Source organism: Ursus maritimus, unplaced genomic scaffold, assembly GCF_017311325.1.
Source record: "Ursus maritimus isolate PB19 unplaced genomic scaffold, ASM1731132v1 scaffold_8, whole genome shotgun sequence".
NCBI classification, from domain to species: domain Eukaryota; kingdom Metazoa; phylum Chordata; class Mammalia; order Carnivora; family Ursidae; genus Ursus; species Ursus maritimus.
In genome coordinates, this window is record NW_024426996.1 from 2,244,597 (window position 1) to 2,270,073 (window position 25,477).

The 25,477-nt window shown below is 36.9% G+C and overlaps 1 protein-coding gene across 1 annotated transcript in view; it reads left to right on the forward strand.

Moving 5' to 3' along the window:
- Positions 1–564: 564 nt before the first annotated feature.
- Positions 565–25,477, forward strand: part of EMCN (endomucin) — a 97,423-nt gene continuing 72,510 nt past the window's right edge. The window contains exon 1 of the mRNA XM_040625439.1: positions 565–804. Coding sequence (XP_040481373.1) covers positions 735–804 — 70 coding nt within the window. The 5' untranslated portion in view covers positions 565–734. The remainder of the gene's footprint in view (positions 805–25,477) is intronic.

A 25,477-nucleotide genomic window follows, 5' to 3' on the forward strand; every position in this document is an offset into this window, starting at 1 on the left:
GTGTCATTAATTTCTCTTTATTCTTCACCAAATTCCAGCAATAAAAACCAGGAATGAGCAGCGAACGGTCACATCGTTGCTTAACTCTATTAGAAATATCCTGAAACACCTGCCTGGACACCCCTAAGGAGTCTTTTTGCTTTCTCGAGAGCAGAGCAGGACCTATTTAACACGGTTTTTTGCACTTATCTCCAGAAGGTGGTCTTTGCTAATCTGGCTTTCAAGTTGGAAAAAAAGAAGAAAGTTGATTCCTTGTGGATTTTGCTCTAAACTTTAACCCTGAGGCGATTAATGCCTCTTTATCCAAGGCAAGTCTCTGGTTAATAAGGCCCTTTTTATAACCAGTCCGAAACACACTTTCAAAACAAAAGTTAGAAAGCTGTATGATCCATTCTCAAGAAAGATCTGTTTCTGTTCAGAACCCGCCCTGACCTTTTTGTTGAAGAAGAACAAAATAATGTAGTAACAAAAACACAAGTGGCTGCCAAAGGAAGAGAAAAAAAAGTTCCTGTAAGGGACTGAAACAATAAATCTCCTCTCTGCTGAACTCCCAAAGGGAGTGTGTGTATTTCCTCCCGTTCTTTATCAGAGCCCCCGAAATAAGTGGGAATGGGCCGCGGCTGCTCACATGCAGCACACCTTTTCCATTTGCTAATAAGGCCCTGCCAGGCTGGGAGGGAATTGTCTCGGCCTGACTCTGGAGAGAAGTGCCACTGCGACGATCCACGGGCACCATGAAACTCCTTCAAGTGACCATCCTTTGTCTTCTTCTGCCCAGTCTTTGTAGCAGTGAAAATGCCACAGGTACCATTTTCTCTTATTCCTCGGACGGTGTGGATCAGAAATCACTAGTACGGGACTCTTAGCCTCAGTTTACCTTCAGGGACCTTCCCCTGAAACTTGGATGCAGCAATTCATTTGCTGAGTCGAGTGTGTGGGTGTTGACTGGGAGTGTGTGGAGAGGATGTTTGTTTTCACTGAAAGGAAATGTTTGCTGGTGCAGGGGCCTTGCAGTGGATTTGATGGCACAATAAAGGTACTGAGAATACACGATAGTATTTTGGGGAGCAGAATCTGGGGATAAAATGCTGGTTACAGATGTATTCTTTCTCAAAAAACTCTTTCTCCGGCGTTAAGTCTGGAAATAACAAGACTGTCAAGTATGGGTGAAAGGCTGTAATCAGAAATACTGCATTGCAGATGCTGGCCTATATTTGTCCCAACTCTCTTTTGGTTTTGATAAATTGAGAGGCTGGATCAAGCTGCCTGGGGAAGTGAATATTAATATCTCAAGGGGGCACGGTGGGTAAAAAGGAGAGTCATTTGATTAAAGTTAATAACATTTGCTCTGGAAATAAGCACATATCTACCCATATACACACAACATTTTGCACAACATTTCAGAAATTTATAGACATAAAAATCCTAGCCACTGATTGCAATTTCAGAAATTCAGATAAAGGATATATATGAACCACTACAAGTCCTGACTATATTAACGACCAGTTGCAAGAAATTATTATATATGACTGCATTAGCCCTTTCTGAGGGATTCCCTGTAAGCAATTAAATTTAATGACTATTTATTAGAATCCTACTATGTACTCATCAGTGTAAGGAATACATAAGTGATTAAGACATTGTCCTTACCCACAGTGATAAATGTAGTGTTGGGAAAAACAAATATGTAATTCTAATACAAGGCAAATTTAATAAGTGTGAAAACCAAAGTACAAGCTATCATAAAAGAACACAGTTGGGAAATATTGATTCTGAGGAGACCTGGAAAACAATCAGTTCTAATTTTACTTTGCATGTGCTCTTTTCAAAATTTGCTGCCTACAAAAATTCTAATTTAGAATAATAGTGTAGGAAAAATTATGCACACTCCTCCAGCGATATTTATCATTAATTTCCAAAAATACATATATAAATTTAGAACAGATTCCCAAACACTTCAAAATCAAGTGTGATTGCTTATCGTGCACCTTGGCATTTCCAGAGTTAAGTTGCAGCACGTATCAAGGCCAGAAAATCTAACTTAGAAGAGTTACCAAGCATCTGATTTTTTTAAAAATAAAGAGTATTTATGAAGGGCTGCAGAAATCAGTGCATAAGCTTTAAGTAACTCTTCCATATGCATGGGAAATCCCAATGCCAGGAAAAACACTGCTCTCAAACAGGTGTCGGGTCAATATAAATTTGAAAGTCTGGGTTAAGGCTGCTCACCATTCCAGGTCTGTAAGCACCATCAACTACACGACTTTCCTGGCATTGTTCAACTCCGACTGGATTACGTGTCTTTCTGAAAGCAAAATGGAGTAGGAGCAATAGAATCAGCCTGCAAAACCTAGCCGTAAGGAAGAAGGAAAGGTGGAGGACAACCCAGAGATGACCTGGCAGGTTTTCCTAGTATGAGCATTTTGGGAAAATACCAACTTCTTTGACCTCATCGATAATGAGCCCAGCTCATTAATGGTGTCTTTTTTCTAATGAACTATTAACCCAAGTAGGATAATTTCTCATTTAAGCAGAGATAATAATTGCATAATGACTATCTCCTTCAACTTCTGCCAACAACCCTATCTGTTAACTTAAGGAAAGTGTCTGCAAAAACTACTCCATATTTCTGAGAAAAGGAAGCTGTAGCTTGAGAGGATACGCTGACCACCCGAGTGGTGCCTAGAAGGAACTGGAAGAGATTTTCCATCCAGGTGTATGGTTTTGTTACACCTGGCTCTGCCTGTTTTATGTTTCCCTTCCCAGATAGGGAGCAGGAAATGAAGCATTTCCTAAGCTGATTTATTAAGTTCTTTCCTTAACCCCCTGTACCGGAAACACATTGATTTCAAAGCTTTGTATGTTCCCCAAACTTAGAATTCTTACCATATTTCATCAGCAGAGTTGATTATTAAGGATGAGGAGGGAGGCATTTCATCGGCCTTAAATTCACAAGTTGTCAAGGAGATCCATGCTTCTTTGCATAGTAATTTATTCCTAAATAATGATCTTTTAGAGAAATTGACTACTCTTCTTTTTTCCTTCTGACATTTTTGTCAGTCTCAGATTTAAATACATACAATGTAGTCTTTTGTGCTCGTTGTGAAAATCAAGTGAATCTTTCTACACAGCAGTGAGTGACTTTCTATTACTTGGTTGGTGGTATAATATTTTACCATCTCCAATTTGGAAAGCTGTTCTTTTGAAATACGTAGGGGAGTTTCCTGAAAAAGAACTGTCATTCTTTCCCAAGGTTTTCTAAATTGTATTTAAAACTGAACAGCCCCCTCCCGTGGCTTTTAAGCCTAGATCGATGAGCCTTTGACTGTCAGGACAAGAGAAGTTAAATGAAGAGGGATCCCAAGAGAAGGGAGGCCCAGGAAAAAATGTACTTACCCAGCGCCATGTGCTTTTTGAACTTTATGTTAATTTAGGAAAGATTAAAATGTATCAGGCATTTGCAAACAGGAGCAAACATCATTTTACTGGTATCTGAAGAATCATTGCTTGGAGACATTCGTTTGTTAGTGATGGAACATTCAGTTTTGTGGGGGGAAAAAAGGATAGAACAGATTGAAAGACAGATATTATGCTAAATGCTATAGATTTGCAGAGATCAGTAAGACTTAGCCGTGGCCCTTGAAATGAGGGGGGAGAAAAGGAGTCTGGTAATTATGAGTTTGATTACATTGTAGGTTCTTAAGTGGTAAATAAAGAATGATCTGGAGCTTAGTTTTGGGTGTGGGGCATCAGTAAAGGCTTCATATAAAAGTGGAAATTATGATAAACTTCAAAATTTGAAAAAAGGTTTCAGATCAATGGAATTTCCTGAGTAGGAACATGAAAACTTCAGGATATTCTAGGGTACACAAGGAAGGAGGTCACAGATTGGACATAAATAAGTTTTGGAAAATAATGTTGGAAATAGAGCCTCAGGATATATGTTGACTACCAGAATGAGAGATATTGACTAGCTAATAGCCAATAGTTAAAATTGGATAGTTAATTAGCTTAGAGCCTCTAAACGTGTTTGAGTGTGGGAGTTAAATGATTGGGGCTATAAATTGGGAAGATTAATCTGTCAGCAGGATATAAATTAGACTAGTGCAATCAGGAGAGACAAAAGATAAAGAAAATAGTGCAAATGCTATTGCAAGTCTGAAAGTCTATCAATAAAATGAAAAGAAGGATCTGGGGAAGCGCTTAAAGGAAGTAGAAAGTTGGTGATTTGACATATTCTTGACTGGCAATGAGGAAGAAAGTGACTGTGATATACAGAGGATTATCTGAACACTAGGAGTAGGGAAACGGTTTGGGAACAGAGGGAGGGAAAGATAGGTGGAGACAGTTTAAGGAGAAAATGATATATTTGACTTCGGACATGGTGAGCTTGAAATCCTAATAAGATATTTAAATAGAGATGTTCAGGGTAAATTAAAATCCATGGGTAGTTGGAATGCCCCTGCAGCTGGATGAGGGGGTGAGTGTTCTTTACTCTTGAATCCCAGGAGTTCTTAGTCCTGTTATCGTAGAATTGATAACATAGAAAAACAATTTATTTCTCACCTAGATGCTCGTATTTCTAACTCTCTTATGGCACTTGTTTTCTTAATTCTATCATAATTATTTAAAGACATATCTTATTTCCTCTACCAGATTATAAGCACCTTGAAAGTAAGGGCCATGTATATTACCATATGTACTTCGTTTGTCCAATAACAGTTCTTTTTTTTTTCCTAAGATTTTATTAATTTATTTGGCAGAGAGAGAGAGAGAGAAAGCACAAGCAGGGGGAGCAGCAGGCAGAGGGAAATGGAGAAGCAGGCTCCCTGCTAAGCTGAGACCACCGCTCCCCCCAAGCAGGACTCCATCCCAAGACCCGGGGACCATGACCTAAGCCAAAGGCAAACGCTTAACTGACTGAGCCACCCAGGTGCCTCTGTCCGGTTCTAAATATATGATAAGGACATAGATGAATGTACATTTAAATGAATGATACAATTGCCTTCATTTTTTTCATTTTTAATTTCTTCCAATGACAATAATTTACCAGTTTACTGCCTTGTCCTTGTGAAAAGATTATGGACACATATGACTCATAGCATATAACATGAATACAAGTGGATTACTTTGATCCCTGGCTATGAAAATGGGCACCAAAGAGGAGGAAAGGGGGAAATGGCCTTTTTATCAAAGGTAAGCCAATTACCAAAATCTAGCCAGGAGAGAAGATGATAGGGATAGATGGACAACCTAGTACAGGTGATGGTAATTGACAACAAATCTGGGGAAAGAAACAGTTCTGACTATAATCCTTGGGAGGAAGAATACCTAAAAAGAATTGGCTCTACCTTTCCATTTGGGGCATAAAGTACTTTAGGTAATATCTTCTTAAAGTTAGAAATATGAAGGAGAAATCTTCTCAACCAACTTCGTAAAAATATACAAAATGGCTTTTTTAAAGAGCAAAGTTCACAAAAAAGGAAGTTTAAGAAAAATAAATACCACACATCATTAATTCATGTATTACTTTAGATCGCATATGAGTTGCTCTAAAACAGATCATTTTGGGGCGCCTGGGTGGCACAGCGGTTAAGCGTCTGCCTTCGGCTCAGGGCGTGATCCCGGCATTATGGGATCGAGCCCCACATCAGGCTCCTCCGCTGGGAGCCTGCTTCTTCCTCTCCCACTCCCCCTGCTTGTGTTCCCTCTCTCGCTGGCTGTCTCTATCTCTGTCGAATAAATAAATAAAATCTTTAAAAATAAATAAAATAAAATAAAACAGATCATTTTACTTATTACTTCTGTTTAGCTTCATCACTATCAGAAAATCTTACCTAAAATGAGTGATGTATTGTGGGAAGAATGAACCAATATGCAAACAAATCCAATGGGAAACTATTTAGTTCCCAAACCGTTTGTTTAACATTCATTTTTTCCAGGACTTATTTTTTTAATAGTCTCTGCTTAAAAGTAGAAGTGGTCATTCTAGAATTCCTGTTTTCAAGAGACCCATAACAGCTGTCACCAGTAAGTTCTCTGGTGATTTTATCTTGCTAATTGTAATTATTCAGATAATTGAGGGGAAAAGATGATGCATATATGAGGGTTTCAGAAAGCTTTTGTTGTACTGGATCATTGCCCGTCCTTTCCTTTTCATTGATGAAGGTACATTTCAAGCTTCAGGTAAATATTTTACCTTGTGAATAATTATCTAATTCAAGTAACTTCTATGCCTCTTTTTTTTTTAGTCATCACTTTCCAACTTCCTTTTCATCTTTGAGAACAATTTGAGATGCACATTTCTAAACACTGACTGTCAAAGCAGGAATGTACTCTAAGGGACATTCAATTCCTGTTAGTAAGTGCCTCCTTTCCTGTTACCGAATTCCTGTGGGTCATTATCGCTCTATCAGGGTAGGATAATAATGCCTGTTGGGTGTTAAAAGAAGCTCTTTCAGTTAGCAAACAAGATCCTTTTCGTACTGTTGCAGACACAACATCAGTGTCGACATGAAAAACATTAGTGACGTCAGTTACATCTAGAAAGGCCACTATATGGTTCCCAAATTTGGGACAACCATAGAAAAATCATTTTAAAAAAAGAAAAGAAAAGAAAAGAAAAATACTCATCTAAACTTAAATAGAAGTTTCATGTCTTATAGAAATATCAGCAGAGATAATCATAACTAGGCTCCAAATAGAAGCAGCCACTGGACAAGTATTCGACACTTGTGTTTTTCCCAGTACCCTCTCTGGCTGTGTTTACTCCAGCCATTGCTATGGCAACCTGCTACGCACATGTCTAGCCCGACAGTACCTTGCCTCGCGTGAATATATATCCTTTATTTTCCTGTCTGCTGTTATTCTGATACCAAGGCATGTGTCACCTGCAGAGCCCCAGCTGGTACTGTTGTATGTCTGAGCTGGAAGTGCAGGGGCAGAAGCCCTCTATGAGACATCTCTTGCCGGAAGGAGGAGTGGAGCCAGGGAATGAATGCTTTCCTCCTCTATTCCTGCTCCGTTTCACTGCTATAGTCCTCTATTCCTTTCCCTGACTTCACTCTCCTTTACAAACTGTCTGCACACGAGCCTTTGTCTCAGGCTCTGCTTTCTGGGAAAATCCAGGATTTATTATTTTTCCTGATAGGAACATTTTGGTTTGAACGATAGTGTATGTCGAGATATAGAGTGTGACAGTTTCTTGATACTCCAATTATTATTCACTTTCTTCCTCTTCATTTAAAAAACAAATGAAAAGTCTATCAATCTTCTGTTGAATACGTTCAACAATATTCTAAGCAGGCCCTGTTCTACAGCAATCATTTGCCTGTTTGCATAGAGTCAGTAATGACTTACGTTGTGAGGTTAGTAGCTGAAAATGCTGAAGTCATTGATTTTATTCTCGGGGTGCTGCTCACCCGAAATATGAACTGCTTTTTACACCTGTCTGTTCAGTCATGTTCTGGCTTGAACCCAAACTAGTGTCAAAACCCAGACTCAGTTGGATCAGGTCCAAGTTAACCCAGGTGAGTATTGTCACAACATCTACTGACATCTACCATTCAGACTCAGTTGGATCAGGTCCAAGTTAACCCAGGTGAGTATTGTCACAACATCTACTGACATCTACCATTCATTGTGCCTGGCCCTTTACACAGATTCCTTCCAGCACATTTAAGACTGACTTTATGATTCCCATTTTGACAATTAGGAAACGAGGCTATAAAATTACACTAGAGTGATGTGGCTTCAAATCAAACCAGAGGATGTTGTTCTTCAAAATCTTCCTTATAGCTTGCTGCCTTCCAGGGTGGTGAGATTGTAGCACACGGAGTTTTTCTAATAGAAGAGAGGAAGGATAGGGACTTGCCACTTGAGTAATTCAGAAGCCAGCACTGCCTCTCCTAACATCTTCCACACTTTTATACCACAAACTAACGCCACAAAGGAGTGTCTGCTTAGTGACAAGGGTCCTCTTCATACTCTGGATTCAATTAATGAGTAGAGGATGCGTCGAAAGGAGTTGTAGGCATTTGCCTACCTACCCTTGTTAAGTTAGTTGGAAAAAAAATGTACTTGGCTGTGATATAAATGTGAGTGCAGCTAATATGGGACTTGGAGGAGAAGAAAAGAAGCAAAGGAAATAACTATTAGTGAATTAATCACTTAGTGTCACATTTATAATTCTTTTGGAGCCAGACTGCCTGGGTTCAAATTCCAGCTCTGCCACTTACTCTCTTTGTGAACTTGGGAAGTTGCTTCACCTTCAGCTTTCTCAGCTGTAAAATGGGATGAGTGCAGGGCCTACCTTGTAGGAGTGTTAGGGAGATCACGTGAAGAGATGTGCACAAAGCACCCAACACAGTGGCGTGCGTGGGAGGACTCTATAAGGTTTGCTTGAGTTTTGGAACTCAGAGCCCGATAGTTTCTTAAACCCCATTCCTTAGGTAAACAGCCTTATCTCCAAATTGACTCTAATGCAAAATCAGCAAATATTTAAATAATTGTGATGTTAATTCTCACAAAGTGAAAAACCAGCACATGAAAATTTTTCGTGGAAGAATTGGTATGAGATACTAGAAAGGTGATTGCCAAGTTATATTTTTAATCACAATATATACAGGCACCATTTGATATGTTCAGACTGTATTCTCTAAAGTGTCTTTCAGATTTGTAAGTTATTTAACTCACTAATCACTAAAATTTGTAAATAAAATTATATTGTTTGTAATGAGGATTCTAACTTTGTAGTCTGAGAATTGTCAAAATCCTCACATGTACTGAGCGCTGCTTAATCTGAGAGGTGGAATATGTTGGCGGAAAGAACCTTCACTTTAATGTGACAAGCAAGTTTGGGTCTAGCTCCTTAGTACGCTGAAATTGACCAAGATATTACATACTTCTTAGCCTCTGTTTCTTTATCTAAATATGAGAAAAATGATATTTGTTGACACATTATTAGAGTTACATGAAAATCAGAAAACCTATTTTAAGCGTTCTGTAAGTCATAAATTACTATTTAAATATTAGTTATTAATATGCAAGCTAACATTTAACTGACAGAATCAAGGGATAAGAAGGAAGACATTTCATAAATTTGAGAATTTTTCCTTATTGGCTGGGTCTGTAACTGCCATTCCACCCTTGCTCTTTTGGCTATAATACCTTTATATGTTTTTCTATGGCTGCTGCACATTCAAGAAGCCATGTGTTGGAACAATGCTTGGGTTATTAAAAAGCCACACACATAAAACACAGAAAACCATTTGTATCACACATTGAGCTTTTTTTTAACTGAAATAGGAAAAGAAATTATTTTTTGTGGTATGAATTGTGAAATCATCCTCTCGGGCATTCGGCAAGTGTGAGGACAACAACTCTGAGCTCTTAGACACTGTCACTAGGGCACAGAGGCCACTCCTGCACTGGTCAGCTCATGGCCATTGTGACAACTCCTCTCTCCAGCAATGAGACAACCTTCAACTATCTCTCCCTGCAAATCCAGTTTTAAAAACTGGGACCCACCATTTTAAATGCACAGAATTAACTAATTAAAGATTTTTTAATAGTAATTGCATTTTGGGGATTAAGATAATGAAATTATGTGAATCCATAAGCTTCTTATTATTTTTCTTTTCCTCTTTCTTTTTCCAACAGCCTCATTTGTTGAGTACAAGGTTTATATTAATTAAAGTTTATAACTCTATAGATGTGCAAAGTAGAAGAAAGAAAAATGACAAAGCTACCAACCATTTAAAAACCTTTATTAGAGTCCATTTACAACCTAACTGAATGTCAATCTGTTGGGAACAAAGACAATGTCCAATTGATCTTTTTTCCCCCTGGACTTTCTTTGGACACGTACGTGGCGCTTACTAACTAGCTCTTGCTTTAATTTGGAGAACTGTATTTCTTCAAAAGTCAGCAGAGTTGGAAATGTACAAGGCATTCTTGGATTTGCTTTCAGGAACTTGAAGACAATATTTATTTTCTATCCTTGGCCTGTATAGCGGTTAAATTGTGAGTGTTGTTTTGGGATACTCTCTTCGTTGGCCGAACTATTTGCTTTGCTTTATGAAATTGATCTTATTGTTGTATAAATAGCAGAAAATGCCCACATTTGGTTTATGTTGACTGTTCAAATCATATAGGAATGGTGTGACCATCAGAATGAAAGTGCTGAGTCATTCCTATCTTGCTCGCGAGAAACAAAACGGCATCCAGTAATTCTATGTATCATTCATTGGGTAATTCTGAGACACTGAGATCACTCTATTCCTCATCCTTACTGAAATGCAAAGTTATGAAAATGCAATTGTAAAGATGCATTGATTACAGATTTTACCGCTCTAACTCTGAGGTCTTCATTCACTATGTTGAGTAATTAACTTTATTCTAATCCTGTCCAGAAGCAAAGGCATTAGATAATTCAGTTATTCCCAGGTTTTAAAATTTTCATTGATCAGTAAATAATCAAATGCCCTTTGGACATTTGACAGGGAATTAACAGGTTTTTACTTTGCTAAATAAAGACTCAAAGCACCTACAATGTTTACATCATTTACCATTAAGTTACATAAAGTCGACTTTAGCTATAGGCATATATTTGTCAATTTAACATTTTTTTTTCACTGAGCTCTGACTAGTGTCACAAGCCAGCTCTGTGCAATGGTGGAGTTGACTGTTGGCTAAGCCAAGAGCCTTTGGTCTTAGTTACCAGGGGCCACAAGTTCTTGGTCTTAGTTACCCAGGGCCACAAGCTTGCTTAAAGCATTTGCTTAAAGCAAATGTTTTAGTCTCTAAAGTCTTTAATTTCCCCATCAGTAATAGGATTGCAGTTTGACTAAATGATACTGAAGTTTCCTTCCGGATCTACAGTCGTAAGATCTCTCTGTAACAAGCAATTTCTGTATATTTTGCCTCAAGTTATCTTGCTTCACTTTCATCCTGTTATTCCTAGATTTGTTCATTTTGAATCAAGATGCTCATTTCTATCCCCTAATGTTTGTTTCCTTCAGGAATTTTCGGATAGGCTGTAAAAAGCATCTGATTCTCACGTAAAGGATCGGTTCTCTGCCATGAGAGACATTTCTCAGAGTACACATCAGCAAAAGACACCTTTTTCCATTTTCCCTGTGGTCTTATTTGTATATAATTTGGAGACGTGTTGCTGGGAGGGAGTTTAAAAAAAAAAAAAAAGAGTGGAGCGCCTGAGTGGCACAGTCGTTAAGCGTCTGCCTTCAGCTCTGGGTGTGATCCCGGCGTTGTGGGATCGAGCCCCACATCAGGCTCCTCCGCTGGGAGCCTGCTTCTTCCTCTCCCACTCCCCCTGCTTGTGTTCCCTCTCTCGCTGGCTGTCTCTCTGTCAAATAAATAAAATCTTAAAAAAAAAAAAAAAAAAAGAGGACAGAGAAAGAAAGCAAGTAAGAGAGAGAAAGAGGAATTCATAGACATCCAGAAGAAGATTGAGAGTAAAGATGGGATTAAAGGAGTCCGAGAAGGTACCACATGCTGGGAGAAAGAGAGAAAGCTTCTGGGAGAGGGTTGGGTGGGGAAAGAACAGGAACGAGAAAGGGAGGGAGAAGGATATGTAACAAAAGCTCTAACAATTTGGTAAGAGCACTCCCCATAGGACTTCCAGCCACTTTTATAGACTTGGTACTCAGTAGGGTTCTTTCTTCTTCTGTTTTTAAAAGATTTTATTTATTTATTTGAGAGAGAGAGAGAGAGAGAGAGAGGGAAAGGGCACAGGGAGAGAGAGAAAATCTCAAGCAGACTCCCTAAGGAGGGTGCAGCCCAAGGTGGGGCTTGGTACCTCGGCCCTAAGATGATGATTCAAGCCAAAACCAAAAGTCAGAGGCTTTAACCGACTGAGCCATCTAGGCACCCCAGGTTTTTTCTTCTTATCATTAAATCTCATGCTAGTCCTTCATTTCTCCATCCATTCCATTTGCAAAATACTGCACATTTTTCAAAGTACTTTATTGATCAATTATCTCATTTAATCCTTGCCATTGCCTAGGGGATTGTACAAGCTGCTGTTTTGGGGCTCATGTCAGAGAAGAGCCAAAGGACACACACATAACTGAGATCAGTAGGTCTTAACATCTATTATTCATAAGAATTACTTACGGTGTCCATTAAAAATGGATTTTCCTAGGGCTCACCCCTATGATCCCAAGACTTCTTCCAGTAGAATCCAAACAACTATGCTTCCAGCAATTAATACAAATAATTTTTATACACTAGTACATGGACATACATTCTGAGAAATCCTGGACTAGACTCCAATTTCCTGACTAGTCATCTGAACTCTTTTTATTGCCACCTACCCACAAAATGATGAGGTGTTTACCTTTAAATGCCTTTAAAGTGCTAGGGTCTAGTGCTTGCAGTGAGAATTTTGGTATTAATTCAGTGTGATGTTTTTTTTAATACTAGTTTAGTATAATAGAAACTAGATTTGGCCAAGACGAATATTAGTTGAAGAGCTGAAATCTCCATAGGCAAATAGGTACCATCCCTTTGTAAGGAGATTCCTTACTCATTATAAGAGCCTATTGATTCCTTTCCATTCTATTAATCTTCTTCCTATTTTCACTAACACTGAAAGACCGTGGGCCTCTATCCCTTTGCTGCTCAAGATTAGCCACCTCGGATAATAGTCTGATTCGAGGGGCGCCTGGGTGGCACAGCGGTTAAGGGTCTGCCTTCGGCTCAGGGCGTGATCCCGGCGTTATGGGATCGAGCCCCACATCAGGCTCCTCCGCTATGAGCCTGCTTCTTCCTCTCCCACCCCCCCTGCTTGTGTTCCCTCTCTCGCTGGCTGTCTCTATCTCTGTTGAATGAATAAATAAAATCTTTTAAAAAAAAAATAGTCTGATTCGAGAAACAGCTACAATATTCCCATCAAAGTTTCAAGTGGTGTCAGGATGTTTTTGACAATCCAAACACAAATATTTCTGGTTCCTAGAGAAGTGTTAGAGCCAGAGGAGCTTGAGAAGGTATGGAGAATTAAATGACCAATGTTAATAAATATCTTGGAACATGAGAAGAAATCGAGAAGCTGTGACATTACGAATCTCTGCCAGAGATGCAGGAAAACTTTAGTGTTAGAAAAGGACAAGTTGAAATTTGTCAACTGGTTTATCACCTGCCATTACTTAATAAAGTGGGTAAGTTACAGGAAGAATTCAACAGGCTCTCTTCCAGAGTTCACAAACGAGCATCCTCTGACATAATCTGCAGGTGTGCGGTTGCCACACGGTGTTTTGTGACAACAGGAAAATATTTAAAAATGAGAAAATTTCACAGAATAGCAACAAAGAAAGAAACTGACAATCTCATTTTCAGGTTTTCTGGTAACTCCAGGCCCCATATTCCCTCATGACAGTATACAGTTAAACCTGAATAATTCATACCCCTTTAAATTGTGGAATGTACAAACATATGTGCACTTAAATACTGTTCACCTCTCTGTCCAACCTCTGGGCATTGGGGTTAACTCCTTCACCTTTTTCATAGAATTTGTAGGATTTCATAGAAGCATTAAGTGTGTAATTTGCAAACATATCACCATGTTTGTGGTGATGCAATGGATTTTGGAAAGACAGGGTTCTGGGGCAATTTCCTACTATTGATTAGGCTTGCTAGCTCAATCTCGGAATTTTAAAGACATATTCCAGTCACCAATTTTTTTCATTTTTCGAAAATAAGAATGCTTTTATTGAAATATAGCTATAAATCGTTAATGTGGCACAGATTACTACTCTTTTCTTAGTCTTAAGAAAGCATAAAACTTAGAAAATGAGTTAAAGCATTTAGAAGCTACAAATCATAAAATTGATTAAAATTCTACTCTATTTTTGTTTCCCACCATCTCTTTACAATTTATCTGGTAAACATAAACTTCCTGCCTTTGATGAAAATATTGAAGGCCCACTGCTTTTTTGCTCACTCTTAAGAAGGAAACAGTATTCTATGGACAACCTAAGTTTTTGGCGTATATCAATTCCAAATTAGAATATGCAATCCAAAATAATAATTGAAAATTCTCTCCTATAGCTCATGTCTTTGTGGGATGGAATTCTACAAAGTGGGTTCTTTATGGTATCTCTGTTTTTCTGCTTCCTGTCCCGTCTCCAGTCCCTTTCTGACCATTTGGTGTTGGGAACGGAGTGAGGAAGGAGTAAGAAAGTTGAATGCCAGGTATTACTTGACCTGGCACCCTAAGTTGTGCCCAGAGCCTGTAGAGTGATGCATCTCCATGGGTTCTTCAAAGGTGTGATTTTGGGCCTCTTCCCCCTTGCAGCTCTTTGGTTCCTAAGAATGGATCCTTATTCTGGGAGCCCACTGGTTACTCCTTCCAAAGCACTAGTAATCCCGTGTTACCCCAGAGTTTCATGATGCTAAAAGTGCCCAACTCTACATAGCTCTGAGGAACAGGACACAAAACAGCTCTAAGTCCACCCTCTCACTCTCTCCCTTCATTTGATCCACTGGTGACAGTCACATGTATCTTTCTGGAACAATCTCTGCTGGGGAAGTCATGCTCAACATAGTAATAACTCCCCTGGTCTTACCCCAATGCAGCTAGCCAGCAGTCTTTCATTCTGTTGATTTTTCCAGGCGTGAGTCTGTCCCTTTGCCTTTCAGCTGTAAGGACCACATATTAAGGTAGGTTTTCATAGCAGGCCAGACAAGCTTTGCTCCTTTGGGGTGAAGGAATTGGGAATGGTATTCAAAAGAAGTATTCTGCAAAGACAGCCTGCTATAAAATAATATCTGTGTATCTCTCTCCACACTTTTATATTCTTTTTATATTCCAGAGTAAAAAAAAAAAAAAAGGATTCAAGTGTCCACAAAGCAGGCTTTAGATATTTTATTTGAAAAATTGTGTACGATTATTTGTCTCACAACTTTGCGATTTCGCATATATTAGTAACCGAATAAAACTTTAATGTTCACATATTGTGCCAATCTATCCTGTGCCAATCTTTCCTTTGAAACAATTAAAGACTTGAATGTGTATTTTCTCAAAGTTTAATTACATTAAACTTTGTAAATGTAATTGTGCTACAAATCAATAGTATAATTAGAACGATAAAATTCTCTGTATGTTTAGAAATTAAAACATTTTTTATAAATAACCTATAGATTGTAGAAAAAATCATAATGGAAATTAGAAAATATGTTGAATATGAAAAGAAATAAAATATTTTATACCAAAATGTGCATGATGGAGTTAAATCAGTGATTAGAGGGAACTCTTATATGAATTTGCACATTAGAAAGGAAGAAATAAAAGGACAAAATAAACCCAAATAAAGTAGGTGGGGGAAAATAAGAAAAGTAAGAGCAAAAGTTAATGAAATAGAAAAGAAATACATAATGCAAAGAATTTCCATATGTAATAAGATTGCTAAGCTAAATTTCTGCCAATATTAATCAGGAAAAAGAAGAGAAGAAACAAACAAAATGAGAAAGATGACATCACTATAGTTGTTGCTAAAAATTTAAGTGGATATCATGAAAAACTTTATGTCAATAATTTTGGAAATTTATATAAACTGAACAAATTTTGAAAAAAATACAGCCTCAAAACTAAAGAAGAAATACAAAAGTTTGGTAGACCTTTAACCATTAAAGAATTGTGTTGGCAATTAGTAATCTTTTCACAAAGAAAAATCTCAGCCCAGTTGGTGTCACCAGAAAATTATACTAAACATTCAAATAAGAAATAAATCTAGTTTTACACAAACTTTTAGTCTCTTCCAGAGACTAAAAATAGAAGTTTTACTCCCCAATTTATTTTATGAGGCTAGCATATGGGTAAAATCAAACCCTGACAGGAATATTACGAGAGGAATGGTGTTGGCCAACCTCATTATGAAAAAGATTTAAAATACAACAAAACATTAAGAAGTTACTTAAACGTGCCCAAGCTGGGATTATATTAGCAAAGTGAAATTGGTCTAAAACCAGGAAATCAATCAGGGCACCTGGCTGACTCTGACAGTGAGCTAGCGGCTCTTGATCTCAGGATTGTGAGTTTGAGCCCCCCGTCAGTCATAGAGAGTACGTCAAAGAAACAAAACAAACAAAAAACCCCAACTAACTAGGAAATCAATCAACTTAATTCACTAGATTGACAGAATAAGGAGAAGAACATATAGTCATCTGAACAAATGCCAAAAAAACTCCTGTAACAATTCAGTATTATTCTTCATAAAAAACATTTAGGGAACAAGACTGTAAGGGATTTTCTTAATCTGACAGAATAACTTCAAAAACTACAGCAATTATCGTGCATAGTGGAGAATTGTTAGCTTTCCCTCTGAGAATGACAACAAGAAAATCTTGTCCAGTAATATTATTTTTTTTAAGATTTAGTTTATTTATTTAGAGAGCGCAAGCGGTGGGGGGGGGGCGCAGAAGGAGAGAGAGAATCTCCAGCAGATTCTGTGCTAAGTGCAGAGCCCCACATGGAGTTTGGTCTCGCAACCCTGAGATCATGACCTGAGCAGAAATCAAGAGTTGAAGGCTTAACCGACTGAGCCACCCAGGGGCCCCCAGTAATGTTACTTTTATAAAACATTGTACCAAATATGCTACCTAGTACTGTAAAACAAGAAAAATAAATATTACAATAACTGGAAAAGAAAAAATAAGAACTTAGTATTTGGAGATGATATGGTATGATTGTGTAAGGAGAAAATCTACAAGAATTTACTGATAACTTATTAGAATTAAAGACCTAACTAAGGCTTCTTGATATAGAATTAATATATATTAATTGTATTTCTATCTATGCAACAGCTATATGAAAAGAAAATTTAGCAAAATACAAGTTACAAAAACATCAAAAAAGAACATCTAGCACCTACAAAGAGTTCTAGTAAAAGATAGGCACGATTTTTAGGGTAGACATGATTCTTAAAAGAAGAATAATGACATTTATTGACTGAAATTAAAGACTGAAGAAAGCCTTGAAAGTTAGAAAAATAAACCATGTTCATTGGGCAACCCAGCATTTAAGTGATGCTAATTTTCCCCAAATAGACCTAGAGATTCAATATAATTCCAATTAAAATCCTAATAAATTTTATTGTGGAATGTAAAAAGCTGATTATAAGTTTTATATGGAAATGCATTAAGAAACTCTTGACGGTAATTCTTATGGAAGAAAAACAAAAAAGGAGAACTTGTTCTATCAGGTATCAAGTCCCATAATAAAGATGTAGTCATTAAAACTGTCAAATTGGTGCATGGTAGAAGTATCAAGCAATGGTGGCATTGATGCCACATAGATTAGTGGATAAAATTGAGAGCACTTAAACAGACTTACAGATACATGGATCTTTGATATAGAACAAAGATGGTACAATGGAGCAGTGGGAAAGGATTGGACTTTTCGATAAATGCTGCTGGGACAATCAGGTAGGCACTGGGGAAAATTAAAATCAATTCCCATGTAACACCATACACAAAAGCCAAATCCGGATGAATTACATACTGATGTAAGTGTAAAATTTAAACTTTAAAACTTTAAGAAGAAAATATAAGAGAATATCTGTGTAACTTTATTCTAGGAAAATACACAAAAAACACTAACCATAAATGAGGGATATATATTCTGTTGCATTAGAATTAATTATTCTGTTTATCAAAAGAAATAAGAGCAAAAGTGAAAAGACAGGGCGCCTGGGTGGCTCAGTCCTTAAGTGTCTGCCTTCAGCTCAGGGCGTGATCCCAGAGTCCTGGGATGGAGCCCCACATCGGACTCTCTGCTCTGCTGGGAGCCTGCTTCTTCCTCTCCCACTCCCCCTGCTTGTGTTCCCTCTCTCTCTGGCTGTCTCTCTCTCTGTCAAATAAATAAATAAAATCTTTAAAAACAAAAAAAGTGAAAAGACAACCACAAAATGGGACAAGTTTATTTGACGTGGATATAACTGACCAAAAAAAGATGCATCGAGAATATATAGAAAAAGCTACAAATCAGTAAGGAAAATTAAAACAACCCAATCCCAAAACAAAACAAAAAATTGGCAGTCTTAAATAGGTACTTCATTTTTGGAAAAAAAAAATTGAAATACAAGTAGGCTCACAGCAGCACATTTTCTATGATAAAAGTTAGTGAAAGCTCAAACGTCTATAAGTTACAAAATTAATAAGTAAATTATGGTTTATTCATTCAATTAACCATAGGCAGCAACAATGAACATACTGTAGCTAAAATCAATAAAATAAAAATCTTAAAATATGACATTGAACAAAACAAAAAATACTACATATTGCAATTTACATAAAGTTAAGAACAGTCAAAAATTTAAATTCTATCATATTCAGATGTACAAATAGACAGTAAACCTATTTAAAAAAAAGGCTACAAATGATTACCATAAGTCAGATTAGCTACAAATTACCTCTAGAACAGTGGGAGAGGGATGTAATTCATAGAATATTCTCTAGAAGTTTCTGCATTGCTGGGAATATTCTATTTCTTAATCTGGGTTATAATTACACCAGGTTCTGGCTAATATCTATTCATGATATGTATATTTATATTTTTACACTTTTCCATCTATGTTACCCTTTTATAATTATATCAAAAGTTGGGAGGAATGAATTAAATATAGAGCTTGAGCTTAAGAAACTTAAAATTGAAGCTGGGATCTATTAAAAGGGAAATAAGCTGTCTTATTGGGTAGATGATAAGACTCCTTAAGGTGTTAAGAGTAATTAGTATATAACAGAAACTGAATATATTTAATCGGAAAATCTTAAGAAATACCAAGAAAAAAAAAAGCTGTGGAGAGAAATATCAGCAGCCCTCTGAAGTATTTGATGACAAGAGTAATCTATTTTTAACAAATAAATCTCTATTGTCATTATTCATACGTTATTTGTCAATTCTCCATCCTCCACCCCCCCCCCGCTCCCCTCCCCACATCTCTAGTACAAATCTCTTAAGAACAAGGAAGACACTGTATGCTTTTTTTTGGACACTGTGTACTTTTTTTTTTAAAGATTTTATTTATTTATTTGACAGAGAAAGAGACAGCCAGTGAGAGAGGGAACACAAGCAGGGGGAGTGGGAGAGGAAGAAGCAGGCTCCCAGCGGAGGAGCCTGATGTAGGGCTCGATCCCAGAAAGCTGGGATCACGCCCTGAGCTGAAGGCAGAGGCTTAACGACTGAGCCACCCAGGCGCCCCTGGACACTGTATACTTTTAAGCTTTATTTTAGATGTTATCATTTTCCTCTCAATCTCATTCTGTTTTTCTCTTGAATTTTAGGTTGTTATTCACCCTTACTTATTTAGGGTCAGAAGCTTTCCACGTAGGACTTGTTCCTGCTCAGGTTTGTCCCCTTGTGTTGAGCTAGCTTTCTGTCAGATGTCACTACCTAGGATTATTTTAGCACTCAGAGGCACTCATCCTCTTTAATTTGATACACATTCTTTGATTTGTTAAGCTTGCTCTACTAGACTAAATGCTGGTCTGAGAACTCATGCCTAACAATCACCTCAAGATCTCTGATCCTAGGCGTGTCCTCTTTGAGAATGGAACCTGTCTTGTGAAGTCCAAATCAAAGCTTGCCTGCTATGCTTCTTGTGTTCAAGACAGGCTTTCATGCGTTGGAACAGTGTTTAATCCTCCTGAGGTCTTTAACTTCATTTAAATTCAACTTTCTCCAATCTCCATCTAATTCAGTGTAAGAAAGGACTATTTAAAAACATTTATTAAAAGTGTTTATGAGCAGGGGCACCTGGGTGGCTCATTTGGTTAAGAAAGTGTCTGCCTTTGGCTCAGGTCAGGACCCCAGGGTTCTGGGATCAAGCCCCCCACTGGGTTCACTGATCAGCGAGGAGTCTGTTCCCTTGCCCTCTGCCCGTCCCCTCACTTATGCTCTCTCTCTTTCACTCTCTCTCTCAAATAAAAAAATAAAGTACTTATGAACAAAGCCAAGTGTTTTGTTTTCTATCGAATCATTTTAATACAGAAGCACATCTGACCTTATGATTTAATAACAATAATGCCATATTTATGCATTAATTAGGAGTTTACAAAGTATTTTTATATACATGATCTCTACAAAATCCTACAAGGCAGGCAAACTGGTATATGTTAGATATTTTCAATTTATTAATAGAGTTTTATATATTTAAGGGAATTTAACCAAATATATAAATAGGATTAAATGTTAAAAGGTCTCTAAAGTGATTGCTAAATTTGCTTATTAATAAATAGAATTATATCATTTGTAAATTGAACTTAAAACTTTAAGAGAGAAATAGATTTTTCATTCTATGAATTTAAAAAAATAGCTGAATATATACTTCCAAAGCTGAATTAACTTCTATAAAACATTTTCTACACATAAAATGTATGCTTGGGGACATTTTAAAAAGCTTACATTTACCAACTTGAAAATACGCTTACAGAGTTAGTATATTAAGTATTAGTACCATGAATATAAGATATATAAGTAAATTCTTTGGATTGGTGAGGGAAATAAATCATTGATTTTATGCCATCACTTAGAATAGCCCTAGTACATAGGAGGCATTCAGTTATCGTCTGTTAAGTAAATGAAAAGTACTCACTAAGTATTAATTGTGTGATTTAAAAATAGTATATATAGAAATTCTAAGGAGAAGGTAGTCATTGTAGACAGAACTAATAAATAAGGCTTCATGCAGATGGTACAACTTCAGCTGAAGTTTGAAGAAAAAAATTATCCACGTTCCCCAAAATTTTTATTAAATTTTCTAAAAAGGAGAAAAATGTGAGCAAAACTACAGAGTAGGAAATAAAAATGCCATATTTAAGAGATGACAAAGAAACCAGCTTATCTGTTGGGAAACAATGGGAAAGTTCAGTGGGTAGATTCAGGTTATAAATAAAACTTAGAAGTTTTTTTTTCCTAAAATACAGAAATTCATTTTTTAATATCTATAATTTCTGTGTTTGAAAGTAATCCAACAAATTGTTAAGTATTGTGGTAGCCAGTTTCCAAGATGGCCTCCAATGATCCTTGCTTCTTGGTATTCAAGCATTTGGGTGGAACATTCTCACACTTAATTGGGGCTGACTTGTGTGACTCATAGAATACAGTGAAAGGGATGTTGTGTGATTTCCAAGGCCTAGGCAGTAAAAGACATTATGGCTTCTACCTCAGTCTCTCAGATTGCTTTCTCTGGGGGAAGCCAGACATCACATTGTGAGAACAATCAGGCAACCCTGTGGAGAAACACATTGGAATAAACCTGACAGCCAGCACCAACTTGCCAGCACCGTGAATGAGCCACCTCATAAATGGGTCTTCCAGACCCATCACACCCTGAGCTGATTGCTGCCCCAGCTGCAATCTCTACAGACTGCTATCTTGTAAGAGACCCAAAGCCAGGATTGCTCAAAGCTGCTCTCGAGTTACTTCCCCACAAAAATTGTGAGAGATAATCAATGACTGTTGTCAGACATGTGTTTAGGGATGGTTTGTCGCACAGCAACGCATGGCTAATATAAGCGCCATCTTTCAAACTTGTAATACATTCAAGTTTTTGATACAATTTTGATTGATATTCAGATCAGAAAGAACACCTTGTGTCAAGGGAATTTTCCTAGATTTCAAGTTAAATTCTTTTCTTTCAAGCTACACCCACATTACATATTTAATTAATACCAACTGAACCTATTTAATTGATCCATTATTTACTTGCTCCATAAAGCCAAAAACATCTTTAGGATTATATGTCTTGCCTATTACAGTCTTAAAGTTCAGAGCTTTGATTTACCGTTGAAGAACTGGTGCAGGTAGAACAAGGATAATGCTCGATCACCCTGTTTGTAATATTGAAATAATTATAATAGCCAGAAATTTTATAAGCAACATAGTTTTTTCTATAATCCGACATAGATAATGTATTTTTTTAAAGATTTTATTTCTTTATTTGAGAGAGAGAGCACACACACAGAGGGAGAGGGAGAAACAGACTCCCTGCTGAGCAGAGGGCCAGTCACAGGGCTCGATCCCAGGACCCCGAGATCATGACCTGAGCTGAAGGCAGACGCTTAACCAACTGAGCCACCCAGGCGCCCCCCAACGTAGATAATTTAAAAATTATACACTGTAATTAATGGAAGTTATAATGTTATTTTCCATGCAAATATATTTTACTAATGAATTTGGCTTAGCTATCATTTGCATTTCTTGATGTTCTTACATGAGAATTGCTGTGAATAAACTATATTTGTCCATTTATATCTCTGAATATTGGTAAAATAATTAGTAATTCTTTTCATCTAGTGAAACATCAGAAATTTTAAGGTGAAATTCTTTTCACTTGCATTCATATATTGGGAAATTAGGTTAGAGACACAAATGATATTATAGAAGCAAATTTGGAAAGGATTAAATATAGTTTCAGATATTGTTTTCTCAGATTAAACAGTAAATCATTCCAGCTCCTATTTCTTCTACTGGAATCCAATTTCCATCTTTACTCACATTAGTTCCTCTTCTTTGACAGTTTTGCTCCTACTTGTTTAAAACACGGAGAGCAAGATTGAATTAATGTCGTAATAAGAATCTAACCACTTTATTGAGCAAAAGAGCACTTGTTACTTGTTAGTTATATGACGTGATCTATCACTACGCTTCTGTTTGCAAGTATGAATTTAAGATAAAATATTATATTAATTCATTCTTTTTTACTTGGAGTTTCCTTTGGCTTTACATCTTTTCCTGGTGTACTTTTCTTTATACTATTCTACTAAATTTGTCCACTCTTGGCTTTTGCTCTTTTGTTGTTCACTTTTATTTATTGCAACTCAACTTCATCTTGTAAATAAATAATAATTTATCTAATTAGTTTTATATTGTTAATTTCCTTATTATTATCCAAAATGTTTAAAATGCAGTTCAACATACTATCCTTTAAAAACTTGACTTGGATTATTTTTCAAGATGTAAAGGTCAGATTCATTTGAAAAGCTGTGCTAATTTTTTTCATAAATTGACTGTATTGTTTACTGGCTTATAGTTTGTCTAGTTTGTTGATGACAGTGTGATAGGAGACAAAAGTCAAAAGCTTTCCTCAAGCCTAACTTGATTGCTCTAGGCCTCTATGTAGGTCTATGGTATTTAAGATATTACATGATTATTAATCACCTACTCAGCCTTTACTTTCTACCTATATTATGAGTTCCTGAAATAATGCTGGGCTTTAAGCTTGTTTGACTTTGGTTCTTAAAAGAAGATGGCAACAATGTATGCTAGTATGAGGAGAAAAGGGAAGGACAGAAAATAATTAGGGCTGACTTTCTGCTATATGGAAAGGCTATAATTTGGTGCATTACAAGGCACTTTATAACTAATTAGGTGGCCTTAAGAGGCTTTCCCCTAAAACAGTATTTCCAGGGTGTATAATGAGTACAGCTGGTGGTGCTTGAGATCATTTGGGGGATAAATGTCAGGGGATTAAATAATTTGGACTCAAATCTCTATTATGCTTTTGGTTATCTCAGTGTATGTTTGGTGTTCTTATGTCTTTGCTATGGCCTAACACTCACTAATTTCACTTTTCAACACAGACTGTGCAGGATCAAGCATGGGACCACCATAGTTAATGGTATCTCTATGGAATATGACTTTTTTATAGTTTTTATTTTTCTCGTTAGAGATCTTACTCTTCTTTTGTGGTACCATTATAATATTTATTTTTAAAAACTGGATTAAATTTTTAAAAGTGATTTGACTTTTAAGAAAAAGAGTAAGGACCTAATAAAGTAAGGGGTACATAGAGTAAAGCCTATAAAGAAACTCACAAAGGTGGCACAGGTGTGGATGAAATTTTGGACACACTTTCCTCGAGATTAAACGTCCGGAGGCAACTCTAGCCACCTTTGGCATTTTCTTTGCCAGCTTTTATTCCTTGCTAGTACGTTGCTCAAGTGAACAAGCGTTCTGAGGACACTCTGAGAGTTGGTGAGTGACTCTTCTGCACTTAGCAAATACATTGTACCTCAACCTTTGTCACCAGGGGAACATGAAGCACAATGCTTTCAAATGTTACAGAAGTCTCCCTGGAGGTAAGAAAAGTGCCAAGAACACAGAAAGTGCCCCCAAAAGTATTCCCAGATTTTGAAGTGACCCTGTATCAGGAAAATATCATAAATCCAAATTCATCCAATATTCAACACTCCTGAGGTCACCTAGGAGCAGAGATATGTTTACAACTAGTAATAAAGTGTAAAGAATAATGACTTACCATTAAATGGAGAAAATTTATTTCAGTATGAAGTTTCAACAAGGAGTCATACGTTCACTATAAATTCAACGCAAGTTTTTCACTTTCTAATTGTAGCCAATGGCAATTTAATTTAAAATGATAGAATAATTGCAACATTTTGAAAATTCTGGCTATTCGGGAAAAAATTACTGACATTTGTCATTCAATTAATGTTTAGTAAGGGCTTGTTGTCAAGTACTGTACTAGTTGAAAATACACAGATGAATGGTAGTGTTATCTACTAGAATTGCTTGAAAATTTATCCTTCTGGTATATTTTACACAATGATTCTAAACTAATGACCATGTTTATACACAGCACCATATTTCTTAGGCATTCTCAATAAAAGAAACCAATTATATATTGATAAAAATGTGACATTACATCTATTGGTTTTCCCTTACTAATATTTCTGTTACTTTGTCAGGAAAGTAAATTTAATTGTTCTGGCACTAATTTGTCATCAAAACAGAAAGAAAAAAAAACCCAGTTTATGGGTGAATGTCAACTGTGATCTAATGGTAGCCTTCACACTTAGAAAATACTTTATTGCTCAACACTACTAATATCTTGGATATAAGTAATTATTGATGTTGCATTGAAATCCTTGTTCTGTAGAGTCTATTTGTCCTGATAATCTCTCCTCCCATATTTGTGAAGCAAACAATTTATAACCCACTCTGTCTGGAACAATTTTCTATAGAACAAACTTATGATTAACCTCTTCTCAGTAAATGCATTGTCATAATCATGACTTAGCAAATCTGATTCTCAGTGTAGTAAACAGCGTTTAATAAAATAAGGAAATCATTTTCTATAACTCAGGTGTCACCTGGATGTCACCACCCTTTGATATAAAACCATGTTCAGATTCAACTTATTCTCTGCTCTGGGCACAACAAGCCCAATGCCCCATGTTTCTGCAAATCCTTCGTGGCAGGGGGAGGATTAAGTTCTCATGTTCCCACCTTTCTTTCTTAGTTCCTGCATCCTTCAAATCAGGTACTCCGTTTGGTTTCTTGTGACCATTTCTTTAACTGCACTTTGGCAACCACTAAAGCACAGACGCCCTTTCTTTCAAGCATGCCCTGAAAGATCCACCTAACTAAAGCCTTGGTGGGTAATTGCAGACTTTGTGTGTAGTTGCTGATGTTACTGAAAGGCCAGGTTTTATGTAAGAG